Genomic DNA, 17,667 nt, shown 5'->3' with positions numbered 1-17,667 from the left:
AACCGTCAGGGGCAAGTCTGTACTGGTACATATTGTAAAACGCCTTTTATAACACAGCTATTTCCTGAAGTCATTTCCTAGATAATGATTCTTTCTCAGAGCATTGTTCACCAAGATTTAAACATGTTTTTATAATTGATTATAATTCTAACATAATTTGTCACATATTCACAAAAGTAGCAGCCTTCAGACACAACCTGTTTTTGACATTTAACAAAGATCTTTGTTTACACACTGACATGCTGTTACATTAATATAGCTTCACACGACCACAGATGTACAGCAGAGATTCAGTGTGGACTTTGTAATTACTGAAGAAAACAAAACTGATGAGACCAGGACATAATATAAGCCATTTTAATAAAATAGCATTTCAATATTTTTTGTGAAGAATAAACACAGATGACAGTTTAGAAAGGTTGTTGGGAGCAAGGAAGCAACAAATAAAGAGCATGACAAGAAGTGTGAATGTGTCCTTAAAAAAAAAACAGAAACTCTAACCTTACAAATAAATCAATAATTTCAAAACAAACACCCTCTGCTGTGGCTCTAATGTATGAAAACCTTTCAAAAAACACATATTTGTGTGTGAAAGGTTGAGATGAAAAACTACTTTTCACCTCACAATCAGACAATTAATTCCATAGTGAAAAGAACTACTGAAATTAAACAATTGAGGATGGACACAATGTAAAGAGATAAAACTAGTCCTGCAGCTGCATGGAGATGGAGCTACTTACCCTAACTGACCAATCAACGTTTACAAGATAAATTGCAGGAGTCATTACATTATAGTTCTAAACATTTTAGAAATCCCTACCGTTAAATATCTGTAGGTAAATAAAATTACAATTTTAATTGTAGTTTTAGATAAAATACATCAATATTCCATTTAATTACAGGGGAACTACGCCTTAGTTGTGGGCTGTATTATAAAGTGTTACCATGTTTTTATCTTCTGTGTTAAGTAGACTGATTTTACATGTACTGAAATGTGCTATATAATTGCCATTGTCATCTGGATGAACCATAACTAAGCACATAAAATAAAATGATTAAAATAGATTTGAAATATATGTAGAGTGATGTGATGTAAATTTCTTGCAGTTTTTCCTCAAACTTCTTTGTCAGCCTCAAGATTTGAATCATTACAAGATACATGTCTTACAGAAATAAAAATCCAAAATCACTGGTAATGACATACTCAAAATCAAAGTCAAATATCACCAAACAACTTTTAAAAAGACCAAATGAAAACAAATAAAAAATTACTGAGACCAAATTAGATGTTTGTTTTTTTTTTTTGTTTTGTTTTAATCCGCACTTCCTCTGGGAAAACCTGTTTGTGACCAGGCTTCTGCTGTTTCTACCCAGTCAGCAAATCTGAAACATCCCAGAACAAAGGTTTGACAATGAGCAATAACCAATGGAAATGGAAATAATATAATGTCAACATTTTTTTTAAATCCTAATATTGATTGTAAAACTCCTCACCCTAAAGAATACTAATTGCTATAATTAGTTTAACCCTTTAAGACCGACCATAGAACCAAGTCCGCCAGAGCTTATATTATATTTTTACATGCTGTGGAGCCATTTTTGGGAGCTTTTCAAGTTGCTATACATCAATACAACCATTATAGCCCAAATTTTAATAATATGCATGCATTAAGTGCATAGTAATTACATAAATTGCAAAAAAGTGCAATAAACTACAAAGAAATTGAAAATCGTTTTTGTTTGTTTAACATATATTTCTAGTTAGAGAAATTTAAGAGGCTTATCCCTCAAAACTGTAAATACAAAAAAGTTGCACAAAATAGTTTCCTACCACAGGAAATTTATTTTGAGTGTCTTCATAGTTTTATTTTTGAAATTGCAATTTGAGTCCTAAGCATCCCAGAAACGACCCAGAAAGTCATAAAGTCAAACATAACTTTTAAAAACACCAGTATAGGCTCATGAGGCCTTGATGGTAAAAAACTAAATTTCCGCGAAAATGACGTCACTTCCGGTTTCGGGCAGGTCATGGCGGACATGCGATAGTTAACCCTTTAAAACCGGTCGGAGCGGGCACGCTCTGTTTTGCGTAACTATTTTTAAATCCCGGTAGCACTGCAACCACGTAAGCTAGCGCAATAATGTTTTTTGCATATGAAACCGTAGGAGTTGTACTTACATCTTATGCCGTCAGCTTGCCCTAGGTCACGGTTTCCTTCCACATATAGCTTTGCAAAAACTGCATAAAAAGCACTTGCAGCAACAAAAACATAATATTCCAGAAACACGCTTTGCCGATCCGATCAGCTGTTCATAACACTTCCTAAGTCCATCAGCGTGAACTATCGCATGCCCGCATGACCTGCCTGAAACCGGAAGTGACGTCATTTTCGCGGAAATTTAGTTTTTTACCATCAAGGCCTCATGAGCCTATACTTGTGTTTTTAAAAGTTATGTTTGACTTTATGACTTTCTGTGTCATTTCTGGGATGCTTAGGACTCATATTGCACTGCTGGAAATAGTTTATTTTGATGCATATGCTGCTTTTTTGCAAATTTGCAGTATAATATTTATTTTCGTTTTTCCTGCAGTATATAAAAATTGGTGTATTTCAAAAATAAAACTATGAAGACACTCAAAATAAATTTCCTGTGGTAGGAAACTATTTTGTGCAACTTTTTTGTATTTACAGTTTTGAGGGATAAGCCTCTTAAATTTCTCTAACTAGAAATATATGTTAAAAAAAGCAAAAACGATTTTCAATTTTTTTGTAGTTTATTGCACTTTTTTGCAATTTATGTAATTACTATGCACTTAATGAATACATATTATAAAAATCTGGGCTATAATTGTTGTATTGATGTATAGCAACTTGAAATGCTCCCAAAAATGGCTCCACACCATGTAAAAATATATTATAAGCTCTGGCGGACTTGGTTCTATGGTAGGTCTTAAAGGGTTAAATGTTAAATTGCAGATTCCCCTAAAATGGACCCATTGTAGCCTATGCTGATCAGCATATTTACTTAACATAAATGTTAACACTGTTAAGGACAAAAAAATTTTAAAAATATTTATTATAATAACATTGATAACATATTAGGAGTTACCCAGTAAGGGACACTTCATCATCTGGAGTGCCTGCAAGTTGATCATAATGTTTCTTCACCATATCAAGCTCTGTTGAAACATCTGAAAAACAAAACACTTTTTGAATTGTTTCCCCCCAGAGTGTTTCACATAATTATGTGTGTGACTCGGTAATTTATAAGTTAATTTTAAAAAATAGATAGACAAATAGGTAAAACCGCAGTGGTATCAGGTAGAAGATTGCACAGATAAAGAGAAAAGGAATATAATTACAGCAAACTAGCCTGTTTACCTGGAAGTAAGCTCCCATCAGTTTTGAATGAACATTTAATGGATTCCTTCGTAGTTTTCTCCAGAATGTCCAGGATGTTTTCCTATTTTTAAAAAACTAATTACTTATCACAGATAAAAATGTGTTAAAGTCAAATACAATGACATTTAGAATTTTTTCAGACTGGATTAAAAATATAAATGGAAACATAAATTTTTGTATAAGTCTAATCCAGTTGAACATAGAAAAAGCCTTTGGGTGAGCTAAAACAAAATACGGTCATGATATTTCTTCATAAAACATGACAAACCATCAAATCGTGCAACTTCTCCAACATGGTATTTTTTGCCTGCTCAAACATGTCCTTCTTTGAGTGCACATGGTTCTTAATAGTCTCCCTCATGCAGTACAGCATGCCTTCTCCTTTAAATTCTGCAGCCTCTACAATAAGACAGAAAGCTTCAAATTTCTCATGCCGAATAATGATGAACATAAATATGCGTTTTAGTGCCATGTATTGAATCTCTGATCTTATCTCTTACTGCAGTAGCCTTCTTCCATAATGTTCTCAATTGTCTCTGTCAGACTGCTGTAGACTTTTTTCTTCTGTTTCCGGATGATTCTGTTCAGTTTTGCCTTCATTTTTTCTTCCTTAGAGACAAAACATGAAATATGGATCAACATCATTTTAAATCACAATTCACAAAACTAATGTTAACTTTTTCATGTTTTATTTTACTGTACTTTACTGTTTGAATTGATGTATAGGAAAGTTTCATCTCTTACCTCTGTCTTGAGAAATCTGAGCTGCAGTTCAGTATTTTTGTACTTTTCAATCAGAGAATCAGTGTTAAGTGAAAATGTCTTGATGACTCCATTGAATGCTCCACATTCTGAGTCATTTCTAAAACATGTAAAAAATTTGGTTAATAATGAAAGAAGTGGCAATTTTATAATCATTATGTTAAAAACGTGGTATGTAATAAATTAAATATTTTGGATAATATTATGTGACTGTTTAGAACTTTTTTTTTTTTATTACAGGAAGGTCTTTCTGAATTCTTCATCAATGCTGTCAGTCAGACATGAAGCCAACTTCATGTTAAGGTTAATTAGCTTCCCTTTTTTTGGTTTGTAGACACCACCATTCTCAACAACCTGCTTCAGTACCCCACAAAAACCACTGTTCCTTCCCTGGAACACAAAACAATTATTTAAATATATATTTGTGTAAAATGTGTTTTTTGTTACAACTAGAGTTAAAATACATACTTGATACAAGAAATTCTTGAGTTTTTCTCCATATGAATGTTTGGATTTCTCAACGCCATCAGCAAGACATTTTTCGAAAGCCAGAAAGGTCTTTTCCATTTCTTTTCTGACATTATCAAGTTGGAGGATCATGATTATCTCAAGTTTTGCACAAATCCTGCCTTTTTTATCACCCTGAAAAATATTTGAAGGGATAAAACCATAAAAAATACTTGTCGTTTCTTATAGATTTATGAACTTCACATGGTTTTAAAAGTCACTCTCCTTGAATAATGAACCTGAGAAGTAAAATAGAACAGCAAAAATACATGAATCAATCGATCACTTAATAACTCATAAATTAATAAATAAACAAAAAACAGAATTGTAAACACAAAGACAAATGAAAAATGCCAACATGTAAGCGAATGTTGTTGTGTATCTTTTTACTTGACTTTACCACTCCTCTGGAGTTGGCTCCTTGAATCAAAGACAGAATCCCATAAGCTCCATTAACATAGTTTATTGTCTCAGAGTGACAGTCATTGAGCTCTTGCAACAATCCCTGAAGTTTGGTTATTTCTGTTAAGAAATTTCAGTGCCACAGTTTAACATTACATACTATAATTCAAAATAAATAATTCTTCTTTCAGTCAGAGCAAACTAAAACAACATGTGCACTGAGACTTCACCTACCAGTTTCTTCTGGACTTAGATGCTTCCCTTTTAGGAACTCTTTGGAGCTCACTGTGAACACTCTGAAACTGTCATCATGGAAATGTTTCTGCGGAAAAATGATTTAATTTTAAAGCATCCTTGCAACTGTGGAGAGTCTGTATTATTTTCTATCAGCCTATAAAACTCACCTTAATCTTGCTTCGTTTGTTGAATTTTTTCCTTACTCCATCCTTGGCTTGCAGGTTTCTTTTAACTATTCGATCATGGATATCAGCTGATGAACTACAAGAAATGTGCAAATATGTACTGTTACCATCATCACTATTATCATCACCATCATTAATCTGGGGCAGGCTGGATGGTTTTGTTTTATTCTTGGCCTTTTTTGGTGAAATGTGTAAAATCTCCCTTTCTTACCAAGCTGAGCTTTCCCTGACTGCTGCACACCTGCCACTCATTGTTAACACGTAGATCGTATTTAAAGACTGGCTGTGGCAATGTTTCTCTGCCTGATGGTGCTGGTACTCCAGTTTGTTGCATTCTAGTCTTAAATGTGTAGTCTGGTTAATATCCTCTCATGCTCCTACTTACTACCCTGGGTTGTCAGAGTCTCTTACCAAAATACTTACCTGTTCACTACAGACTCCCTCTTAGCCGTGTTTGTAAACATAGTAAGAAGAACTCCTAATTTCTCTAAAAACATTTGATTTTGTTTCGTCCCTGCGAGTTATTGGATACTCTCGCTAATACACCAGTTCATTTTATATATTTTTTCATTGTAATTAAACCTCTTAAGTTTCAGTTGTGTGAGTCTGCCTTGCAGGTCCAGTCATTTATGATAAAATGACTTTAATTGTTTAATGCATTTCTCTTTAAAAAAAACAAACAACTTCCAAATATGGGAGATTGGTAGCATTTATTCGTAAAGCACTCGGAGAAAGGCCAGCATGTTTTATTTGGATCGTGACATCAACACGCTGACATGCTTACATAGAAATGTTTTTTTTTTGTCACAGCAACTACTTTAACTTTGTTGCTGAAGGACAGTGTAATGCTACTTATTCTTTACAATGTAGAATTCTTGAATTACTCGACTGTAAGGACCAGGATATGCATGATTTCCAATAATATCATACATTATGTGCAACATACATTAAAGCTGCCATAATGTCATTTGCATCACTTTCTCCTGCTGCTCTCCTGTTATTACTCACCCTCTTCTCTCTTGCTGTCCCTCTAGAACTAAAAAATTCCACTGCCTGTCCCATTATCCGCGATTCTACTCTGGCCAGGAAATTCTCTGTTCATTACTCAGTCCACCATCTTCAACTTTATAAAACTGTAACTGCCTATGAGACTCCCTTTGAGCCAAATGTTCTGCATTCATTACAACAAAGGCTCAACCCTGTGCTTCATTCTTTGTCTAGCCTGGGTTTATCTTACATGGAAACACCCTGTAGTTGGTCACAATGCAAAATGTACTTACAGATCATCTGAATCATCAAGAAGATCAGACTTGGTGCAGATAAAATGAATTTGCTGACATTTGCCACCATTTCCAATCAGACTACTGACACTTTCCAGGATCTCCCAGGCCTCTTTCTCTGATGCTGCTCGGTTAATTTCAGTCACAATCCACACAGTAGAACAATCTCCAACAATCTGAAAGGAGAATAACATGTCTCAGTGCTTCATTGAAAGATGACTGTTTACAGACAACACAGTATAAGCAAAGAGCAGTAGATATGAATTACCCCTTTCCACATCTGATCTCTGCTCTTGTTACAGTCACCATTTCCAGGAAGGTCCACAAGTGTGACATGCTGGAGAAAAGGATTGTTTGGCACCCTGACAGTCACACACTTCACCAGTGGCCAAAACCACTTTTTTCCTTCATCACCTTCTCCTTGTTTTGACTCACTTCTTGTGTACTTGACAAATTGTGCAGAAAGTTCATTAGCCTGCAATAAAAAACAAAAGTAAAAAGCTTAAGGAAATTTGATCACTAAAAGTCGAGTCATTCGTTTTTAATCTCAAATTTAAATTATTACATCGTGTCATGGTTCTGGGTCATTTTGACCCAGCATTTTCAGTTTCTTGTGTTTTGGTGTTTTTTCCACATTATGGTTTATTTTCTGATTCATTAGTTGTCCTGTTTTGAACATTATAATCCTGTTATCCAGTGTTATTCTGGTTAAGAGTTTTGTTCTTAGTTTGAGTTCAGTGTCTAGTCTGTGCCTGTCATGTTTCCTGTTTTACTTTGAAGGTCCATGTCTCATGTTAGAGTGTCCAGTGTTATCCTCTCCTGTGTTGTCATTATGTTTCATTCAGGTAAGCTGTGTCCTCATGTGTCACCACTTCCCCTGATCACGTCTTGTATGTATTTAAGTCCTCTGTCACCCTTTGTCGTGTTATCTGTGTTACCCACTCCATATTTGGTCATAGTTTATTGTAAGATTTAAGACTGTTAACAACAATAAATCAAAGACTGTTGTTTCAAATAATTTTTTTCATGGCAGAAAGAATTTTGAATCCATCTTTGGTGAATCAGTGTTTTCCAAGCCTTGTCGTGTGAACTCAGACACTGTAATTTCAAACACTATGATTTGTGGTGGTAGAAAAGTCTAGCTTATATTGAATGTGTCAGTGTTTTCTGCGCCACCTCCTCTGCCTCCAGTCTCTGTGCCCAGGGCAGCTAGGGCCCGGCCTTTCCTTCACCTGTACCAGTTCCTCGGGTGAGGGCAGCACCCTTCCAATAGCCAAACCCATCTGTTCTCTGATTGGATTGTTAAATTTGTGATTGACATGACATTGGCCAATCAGATGAAAGGAAGAAAAATAGGGTCAAAATTCATACTTGTAACTTGAAACTTGAGTGTAGAGTTTCACACGTATTTTTTCTCACACAAATCTTTTTTGCACTCACACAAATTCTTTTTACACATACAAATCCTGATTTACAAATACAAAACTGATTTACAAGTACAAAATATTTATGACCACAATTTGAGCCCATACTGCCAGGGCACAGTCTGTCTCCACACCTGTACCTAATCCTCGGGTGGGAGCGGCTAGTGTTCAGAAGGTGCCTGCACCCATTCCTGTCTCCGCTGGAAGCTCAATTGAGCCCGTCCAGCTGTTTTCCTTGTGTTCTTAAGGCTCAGAAGGCTTAGCTCAGCCACCATTACAACCACCATCACTACCATCTGTAGATAACAGTGACGTTATGTTTGTCCATACTGCCTGCCGTTGCTGCAGTTACGGAGGTTTCCAGGAGATGTTGCTGTGGTTCTAACTTGGCTATGGCAGTGCTTCCTGTTACCTGTGTGCGAACGTTCATGTTGGCTGCTAATTAACACCTGGCATACAGTTACAACGGACTGGTTATTGTAAGCAAACCTACACCATCATTACTACAACCGCTACAACCTCTACTGCAGTCCATAGTTCAGTCAGTAGCTCAGTTAGTAGCTCATTCACTTGCTTTGCCACCAGTTCAGGCTCCAGTGTTGTCACCAGCCCTGTTACCTGTTCAGTTCTCGGCATCAGACATTAGCTCTGTTTCCAGGTAACTCATTAGCTCAGTCACCAGTGAAGTCAATTACTCAGCCACCTGTTCAACCACCGCCCTCATCTGCTGAGAGCTCTGAATCCTCTCAGCCTCCCTCTGCTGCTTCCCCTGGGAGCTCTGCCAGGCGTCTCAGTTTTCTGTTTTTGCTGAGAGCCTGTTCGAGCCTCCCCAACGGTCCACAGCAGCTTTCACTGAGTGCTCTGCTGGGTTGTCTCAGCCTCCTGTCTCTGCTGAGAGCTTGTGCGAGCTGTCCACACACTCTACAGCAGCCCCCACCGACGGCACAGGCAAGCTCATCCTGCCCTCAATGGACTATGTGTTGCTGCAGCCTGACAGGCAACCCGAGCTGGCTGGCTGTCTAACGCAGCTCCAGATAGCTTCGTCTCAGCCAGGGGTTTCTGTACCATCTGGCCTTTCATCTGTTCTAGCTGGGGGTTAAGGAGAACCCAGCCAGCATCACGTCATATCAGCTGGAGGGTCTGAGGAGCCTGTCCAGCCATTAGTGCTGGCATCAGCAGCTTCTACTCTGTTGCCTGCTGCACCGCCACCTGCTCCTGCTGTTGCGTCTGATACAACTCAGCCTGCACCACCTTGCTGTCGCTGGCCACATTCCAGGCCACTGGCTAGATTTCTTCCTTGTCATGGACAGCTTTCTGAACTCAGTCACTGCCACCATCTTTCACTTGGCCGGCCTTGGGACCTGCTCTGTCGCCGCCGCTACCTTCCGCGCGGTCAAGCTCCGGAACTGTTTCCATGCCGCTGCTGCTTTCCACACAGTCGGCCCCCTGAACTTCTGGATTTTGGGAGTTCTGTGATGTTGGCTTCTGAGACGGCCCCCTGAACCTTTGATTTATGGACCTTTGTGCTGCTGACCCCTGAGGTGATTCTGAACTGCTCCCTGTGCTCCAGTGTTTTTTGTGGACATTTTGTTTTGGTTTCAACAGCTAGTATTACTGTTAGCAGAAACTACTTCATGTGGGCATTTTGCACAGTTGTCCACCACTTTGAGACATTAATAAGCTACTTTAGGCTGTTCCCTTATTTACAAGGGGTCACTACAGTGGATCACTTGGCATGTTTTGACTGTCAGGGTTTTACACCACTTTATGCCATTCTTGATGCAATTGACTATCAGACAGTGATTCACTAAAGTTTATGGCCACTTTGAATGAGTCTTTGCTAACTTTGCTCAGCAGTGAATTTAAAACCAGGCATATTAAAACAGGTAAGAGTTGATTAAAATAGGAATCTGTTATGTGAAGAGGTAAGGGTTTATACTGCGATTTAAAAAAAAATAAAAAATAAAAAATAATGCTCTACATAATACCTGGACCAGTCTTGGATCCTGTTAACCACAGTTATTACAAGAGCAGATAAGTTTTTTCTTCATTTAGATGTGATCATTTAGATGTGATCATCTAAATGTCATTGTGGGATCTCAGTAGGATCTGTTTTGTTGTAATCACTGGATCTTATTTTTAGTGTGTTTTGTTTTTTGGACTTTTGAATCTATGCTGAATTATTTTTTCAGAAATGAGTTATGTTTCTACTTCTTAGTTTTTTGTTAATTTCTTCAGTTCACTTTTTTGTCCAGGTTGTCCTAGTTTCACCTGTGAAGACCACAGGTGAAACTAGGACAGCATCCCCAGTATTTAGTCTATCATGGCTGTCTGTTATAGTCAGTCTGGAACACAGCGGAGTTGTTCAGTGCTGACGCTCACAGTGCAACACTTGCAAGAATGCTTCCTATAAAGAAATATGAGAGTTTTTGTCTTACTGATTCATATGTCAACATCTTCCGCCTGGATTGGAGAAATTCTGGAATTTCTTTGAAATATTTGCTGTCCATGGGATTTTCAAAGGATCTTCTCCATTCTTGTCCATAAAGTGCTGACAGCTTTTCAACAGCATCATGATAATCATCATCTTCCTTTTCCTGATTTTTATTATTGTCAAGAAACTGACGAAATGACCACAACTCATCACGCCACTCCTACAAAAATAGATGACATGCCATTTATTGAGGCATGTACCCAACCCTATGCCCCAAGAACTGGACTGTAACACATGATTTTGCTTAAAGTACAAATCTAACTTTGGGAATTCATTTTACCTCTTTTGTGATGAACTCAATTTCTGCTTCATACTTTGAGCTACCTCTGTTAGCTTCCACTTTGATCATGACTGAGGTGCAGGCATTGATGCTTCCTGAGGGTAAAAGATTCTTCTCTTTGATGATGGCATTTATCAAAGAGCTCTTTCCAGCCCCAGTTTTACCAAAGACACCAACCAGCTCCCTCTTGTCTGTCTCCAAATCACTGATCTTTTTCCTGTTGAACGAGATTTTAAATATGGGTTAAATGGTTTAGTCATGATAACATTTTAAGCATGCATTAAAAAAAAAACAGTTTAAAAGACAGTTACAATGGTAATAATGGTAGTTATTATCAAATGAATTATCACTACATATTTCAGTTTTATACACTTGTGCCACCAATTGTTTACTGTATGTTGTTTTGATCCACACCTTCCTTTTTGTGTCACCTAAACTGAAAATGTTTTCCCAAAGAGTTGGTAGATGCCAGGTACAGCAGAAAATGTAGTTAAGTCACCAAAACTTCCTAAAAATATCAGTCTTTGTTGGTCTTAGTTTGGATGGTTTGTTTTACTACTGAATCATTCCGTCAACTATAATTGTACAGCTGTAAGTCAAAAGTATAACGTGAAAAAACTAAACAAAGAACCGACACGTTAAACAGACTGACACAAGAAACAAATTGGTGAATATTGAATCAAAAGGGTTCATGTACAGGCAACACGATGACTTGATGTTTGGCACTGTTGTCTCACACCACTATCGGGGGCATTTTTGTTTTGAGTTTACGTGTTCTCTCCATGTTTGCCTCGGTTCTCTGCAGGTACTCTGGCTTTCTCCAACAGTCCAAATACGTGCAATTAGTGCATTTAGGTTAATTGGTGACTCTAAAGCCTCATCGATGTGGTTATTCATTCCTGTGACTGTATCTTGGTGTAACCATTGTGACATTCATAAAGTTTAATTGGATTAAATTACACATAACTAGTAGCTTCTGAGGATGTTTTATAGACATTTTTGCTTTCTTTAAAAACAATCTGTCTTTGATCTGTTTGTGAAACTGTCACATGAACAGGAGTGGAACCAGGCCCATTCATTACAAAATATGAAAAGAAAAATACTCACTTTAAGAAAGCACTGAGTTTGTCTTGGTCATTTAGTCTGGCATGTACAAATTTCATGATGCTTTTCACATCAGAAAATATGATTGCTTCTGTGGACATAAAAGTAAAGAACTATTTGGAAGGAATTATAGACTAGAATAAGCAGAAAATGTAAAATCTCATTTTAAAAATACAAACAAAACTGTGTGAATCAAAGTATATCAGGAGCATAATGTGACCACTTACCAATCAAACTTAGTATACCATGCATCATGTGACTGTTAAATTTTGACAACAGCCCAAAGAAAAAGTAATTTCTAGCATCAAAGATGATGTTGGACAAATTGCGCTGGCTTAAACTGTGACACTGTTTAGAAAGAAACATAAATACCTTCAAATCCTGGCATAGACAGACGCTGTCGCTTAGCTGGTGACTGCAACCTGCTGGGGTCACTTTGAAGGTCTGATTTTCTCTTTCCTGATTGGATGAAAACAACAAAAAAAATAAGAACAAAAAACACATTTCTCTTAGCATTGAAAGTTATTCTTAGTAAAGTTATGTAGATTGAAAGGCATCAATATTTTTTGCAAACACAGAATAATATGAGATGCAATAAATACGATGCATGTGTCTCACCTGTATCACTTGTGGATGGCAAGACCTGAGGATGAATATGAGTTATACAGGAAATTATCACTTGCATTGGCATTGTTCTTTAACAAAATTTGAAGGACATTAACGTACAAGTTTTACAATCAACAAACCAGTTTTGTTTTATTAACCAGCAGACTGATGAAAATTAAATTACAATAACCTTCTTCTTACTAAATATCTGTGATCCTACTAGACAATTCTTTTGCATAATTAAGTCCCGGTCCCAAAGACCTACAGAGACGGTTGGCGAACCCCCTAGCTAGGGCAAAATGTATATTCACCAACCCCCTATGAATTAAGTTTTTAGATTCAGTCATTTATTGGTTTCTGTAGAGAGTGGTCAGTCTCTGTAGACCAGAGAATGGAGCTTTACTTTGTCTCAGGTATTGGCTCATATGTCTGAAATTCAGTATAACCCTTACCTTAACCAAACCAGCTGCTTGTTCATGTTCCTGTTTACACTGCAGATAAAAAGTGCAAAGCCGTATACAACACTGAGCACTTAAACATGTATTGAAATTGTATTTGTCATATAGATACTAAATCTCAAGGAAACAAAACAATTTTTAACTTACTTGAAAAGGAATGACTGTTTCCTGGTTTGAGTTTTGTTCTCCCTACCACAATCAAAACAATTCAAATCTATATTAGTACAGAATTAAAAAAATATATGCTAAATATTGTTACCAGTATTGGGCAAAATGCTTTGAAAAGGTAATTAGTTATAGTTACTTCTTCAAAAAAAGTATTTAATTAGTATCTGGGTTACAATATTATAAAAGTAAGTTATTACTTGGAAAAGTAACTATTGCATTACTTTAAATAATGCTTAAGGTGGATGAATCATCAAATTGCTAAATCTAAATGAATTTTCATGACTTTTAAGTGTTTGGGGGGGATTTTTTTTCCTTTGGATTATTAATTAAAACCAAGGACAGAAATAATAAAATGATAAGTCGCTATCACTTCTACTTGTAGTTTAAGTATAGTAACTGTACAGTATCCCTTTCACAGTTAACACTAAAGGGTAATTACATTCAATCAAATCTGAGCCATGATATATTCTGGATGTTTGTTTCGATTACAGTAAATGTTGTTATGACTGTTTAAAGCAGCGGCATTTACCCTGAGGGCCGGGTTGCCTTTTTGATGAATCCAGGAGTAACAAAGAAACCGAAACTGGTATCCCGAAAAGTTCATTGTTTTTAGTTGGAGAAACGTTTCGTCACTCATCCAAGTGACTTCTTCAGTCTCAGCTGACTGCAGGTTTCACTTGTTTTACCAAGGTAGGTATCCCCGACAGAATTTGTTTCCCTTGCATCGGGAGCGTTCGCTGGGCAGGGAGAGCGGATCCAACTGATTCCGCCTCCATTACAACCAACTTAGACGTGGATGAACAGTTTTAGTGAAAAAGTGAAAAATGAGTGTCATTACATTACCGTTCAGTTTGTCGGTTACAACAGAAAATGATACATTTATTGTTCTCAGGTGTTATATTTCAATAAACCAAGGACATTTTGACTGATAATTATTTGTATCCTTGTGTAATTGTAGACAGCTAAAACCTCCGAAATTTCAGGAGCCATAAGTCATTATTAGAAGAGTTTCAGAACTAAATATCAAGAATGTGTCCTTCCAACGCAGGGGGAACCTACCTTGGCACGGAATTTAAGCTGTTATAAATTCGGTGACAGATTTTAAATGACATTAAAATCTGTCAAAAACAGGTCAATCATATATCTCACGAAGAACATTAAGTGATTTAGAGATCATTCCTATCACAAAGTAGCTGCTGTCGTCAATTTTTGGCAAATTAAATGTTATATATCCTTTATTTATCTGGATAAAAAGTAAAGGACAATTTAAGTGTTTTTTCCAGGAGAGAGCTAGCCAAAAGCAGCAAATATAACAACTATAACATCACAGTTCTATATATATATATATATATATATATAAAAAGAACTGGATTGATGACAATATGGGTAAAAATACGCATAAAGTCATAAAGATACTAAGAAAACAGATAATTTCTTTATTTGATATACATAACCCCTTCATAAACCCTGTTGACTAAAGTGTAATTACTGATTCAAGTAAATATACTAGACGTAAAAAAAACATTAAAAAAAAACATTGAAAAACACTCTTTGACGGACGCTCACCTCCCCTGCCGGCGATCTTGCTCCCATGCGGCAACCACAGAACCGGCAACGTTGGTCTTGTGAGGAGAGTTTCAGCCGGTCTAGATGGGGCAGATTCGCAGCAGCCCCAAACTGAGCCAAAAAGTTTTGTAGCACCCGTGTCTGCTGCTCAGTCTGGGCCTGCAGGTCTTCCAGATGACGCCGGTACACTACCGCCTGCTGCTGCTGCAAGGTCGCCAATTCGGCCATCATTTGAACCAGTATCTGAGCTGACTGGAGGTTCTGTGGGTTTGACATATCGTAGCGGCAAGCTGGGCGCCACTGTAACACTCTGTTACTGATCCCCGTTACGACGCGCGCACACACAAGGAGACAGTTCTGCGTCACGTTTCAATAATCCTCTTTATTCAATTCTCAACTCAAAGCCACTCGTTTCACACACTCCAACTCTCACTGCTACAGCTCTCTCACTTCGCTCTCAGCTCTCCGGGCCCCAGCAGTTCCTAAAATAGGGAGAAATGTAATCAGCGTGACAGGTATCAGCTCTTTCTCCCAGCCTCCCTTGCCGCTGTCACCTGAACTCGCTGCTCCACCCCTCAACTGGTGCTAAACCACAAACCACACCCCACCGCAAACGAAAATCACTATTTTCGTTTGTGGCGGAGTGTGTCGTTTTCGTTCAACTATTAGCGCACCATAATAGTTCTAAAACAAATTCACCTGTAAGTGACATTTTTCAGAAGAAAGGTAGCAAATGTTAAAGCATTTAATTAATTAATATCACTCTAGGTCCAGCTCTTGTGATCAATTTGTCGATTTCCTGATCATCAAGATGATACAGACTATTAAGACTATTCCTACTATTTAGTAGGAATAAGGATTATTCATAAAATTAGTTCAGAAATACCTTTTTAAAGGAGTTCTGCATTGGTGTATAAATTGAATGATTTTAATTCTCTGTGTTTTAAACAAACTGCTAAGAGTTTTTACACCAAATGAGAAAAGCAAGAGAAAAGCTCTGTTTCATGGTTAATATTACATAAAAGTATCAATATATGTACCCACAATAAATGAAATATGTTAAACAAAACAAATGTAATGATTTACTTTCAAATGTCACTATCCTTTCACTTAGTTTCCATTCAGTCAGTTTTCTTTGCACAAAATCATCCATGACCAAGATTCAAAACTGAAAGATGAATTGAAATTTCAGATAAACCACTCCTACTTTATAAATTAGGCCTTTCAGCTGAAATTGAACGAGTAGAGCAGTTACATAGATGCACAGATTGATCAGAACTTCAATTTTGTTAGTGTACTCAGCTGTTTGGTCATGCCGAAAATGGTCAGTTATGGAGGATGAAATTAGCAGGCAAAAGGAGAAGTGCAACAACCAGCATGATTAAAGAAAAACAGATTCAGATTTTTTTTTTTTTAAAAAAGAAGCTAGACATGAATGGTTCTATTGGAGCAAAAGACTGTCTGTCAGAAAGCAAGTAAAACCTGACCTGCACATGTACAGACACTGATCAGGGAATGAGAAAAGCAGGGAGGGCTGACGAGAATGGCTGGATCATTGTTGTCTGTATGGCAAAGTTCAAATGAGTTAAAGGGGTTAAGTAGAAAAAGAAACAAAAAACTTTGCAAAATGACTATATGAAATAATAATAATCAAGAAGAAAAAGTAAAACCACTTACAACAGTAACAATGACTTTTGTGACAAACAGAGGTGCTGTTTGAACATACTCAGATTATTCTCATGTACTTATTTCAAGAAAAACACACATTGTTGGCAAAATAGAACAACTATCCTTCTTCCAAAGCTGCTTAGATAGATATGCACTGTCAAATGATGCTTATATTTAACTCTGTGAAGAATAAACATATAAAATATGCCACAAAACTAACCCTTTCAAGATAACAGACAAATAACTACTCTGGGCAGTCACACATAAAGCAAGGTCAAAAAGGCTGCTGGAAGCAAAAAGTGTCATGTTCTTAATGAAAGAGCACAACAACAAAACTGAGTGATTTTTAGTTTCTGATAAAAAGAAAATGAAACTGAACTAAAGATCAAATCTTACTACCTTTCTATTTACATGTTTTCATACACAAATCTACATAATGCTAATCTTCCCAAAATGTGCAGGAACATTTGCATTCACCAAATTGTTTCTTGTTTTAGCATCAATATTAAAAAACAAGTAGCAAAGCTAATATATTCAAGCTTCTCTAGAAGTTGAATTTTAACTTTCACATTTCACAAAAAGTAAAGGTTAATTTGAAATATTTTTTTTAAAAATCCAGCTTTTCTTTGGAAAATACATGTAAAACTTTTTTTTATTTGTCAAAAAAGTCTCAGTATAGTTCAATTCAATTCAATTCAATTTTATTTATATAGCTCCAAATCACAACAACAGTCACCTCATGGCGCTTTATATTGTACAGTAGATCGTACAATAATAGATACAGAGAAAAACCCATCAATCATATGACCCCCTATGAGCAAGCACTTTGGCAACAGTGGGATGGAAAAACTCTCTTTTAACAGGAAGAAACCTCCGGCAGAACCAGGCTCAGGGAGGGGCGGCCATCTGCTGTGACCGGTTGGGGTGAGAGAAGGAAGACAGGATAAAAGACATGCTGTGGAAGAGAGACAGAGGTTACAGTTTTTTCTGAATGCTTAAACTCTAACTGCGATTGTTATAGCACAATTTCGAAAACTCTTAATACTTATAGCAAAACCACTCACTGAGTTTGCAAAACTAAAAGCACAAACACTGCTTTGCACTCAGTTTGCCATTTTGTAA

The 17,667-nt window shown here is 36.9% G+C and overlaps 3 protein-coding genes across 6 annotated transcripts in view; 2 read left to right on the top strand and 1 right to left on the bottom strand.

Moving 5' to 3' along the window:
* Window positions 1-17,667, top strand: part of LOC101474776 (nuclear GTPase SLIP-GC) — a 162,196-nt gene that overhangs the window by 81,841 nt on the left and 62,688 nt on the right. The window lies entirely within an intron of this gene.
* Window positions 1-17,667, top strand: part of LOC106675070 (nuclear GTPase SLIP-GC) — a 141,663-nt gene that overhangs the window by 96,539 nt on the left and 27,457 nt on the right. The window lies entirely within an intron of this gene.
* On the bottom strand, window positions 344-15,419 carry LOC101474324 (nuclear GTPase SLIP-GC). 2 transcript variants are annotated; one of them, XM_004559359.4, is made up of 21 exons: window positions 14,878-15,419; window positions 13,291-13,332; window positions 13,138-13,176; window positions 12,698-12,722; window positions 12,452-12,538; window positions 12,083-12,170; window positions 10,976-11,192; window positions 10,640-10,855; window positions 7,046-7,252; window positions 6,778-6,953; window positions 5,480-5,573; window positions 5,310-5,397; window positions 5,074-5,195; window positions 4,635-4,808; window positions 4,405-4,556; window positions 4,149-4,266; window positions 3,905-4,013; window positions 3,673-3,803; window positions 3,384-3,465; window positions 3,112-3,193; window positions 344-1,383 (listed from the first exon to the last, which is right to left on the bottom strand). In XM_004559359.4, the coding sequence occupies exons 1-21, from the start codon at window positions 15,151-15,153 to the stop codon at window positions 1,314-1,316; spliced, it is 2,595 nt and encodes an 864-aa protein (XP_004559416.2). In that variant the 5' UTR covers window positions 15,154-15,419; the 3' UTR covers window positions 344-1,313. The 2 variants fall into 2 exon arrangements, with proteins under 2 accessions (XP_004559416.2, XP_004559417.2); XM_004559360.4 differs by lacking the exons at window positions 13,138-13,176; window positions 13,291-13,332.

The sequence above is a fragment of the Maylandia zebra genome, linkage group LG4, assembly GCF_041146795.1.
Source record: "Maylandia zebra isolate NMK-2024a linkage group LG4, Mzebra_GT3a, whole genome shotgun sequence".
Lineage (NCBI taxonomy): Eukaryota > Metazoa > Chordata > Actinopteri > Cichliformes > Cichlidae > Maylandia > Maylandia zebra.
This window is presented reverse-complemented; position numbering and strand designations above follow the sequence as displayed.

Excerpts from the sequence above, each read along its gene's own strand:
- LOC101474324 (XM_004559359.4), bottom strand. The coding sequence starts at position 15,153 with ATGTCAAACCCACAGAACCTCCAGTCAGCTCAGATACTGGTTCAAATG. Across the intron at positions 11,193-12,082 it reads AAACTCAGTGCTTTCTTAAA|GAAAAAGATCAGTGATTTGG; the intron begins GTGAGTATTTTT and ends CTCGTTCAACAG. Across the intron at positions 3,804-3,904 it reads TATGGAAGAAGGCTACTGCA|AGGCTGCAGAATTTAAAGGA; the intron begins GTAAGAGATAAG and ends GTCTTATTGTAG.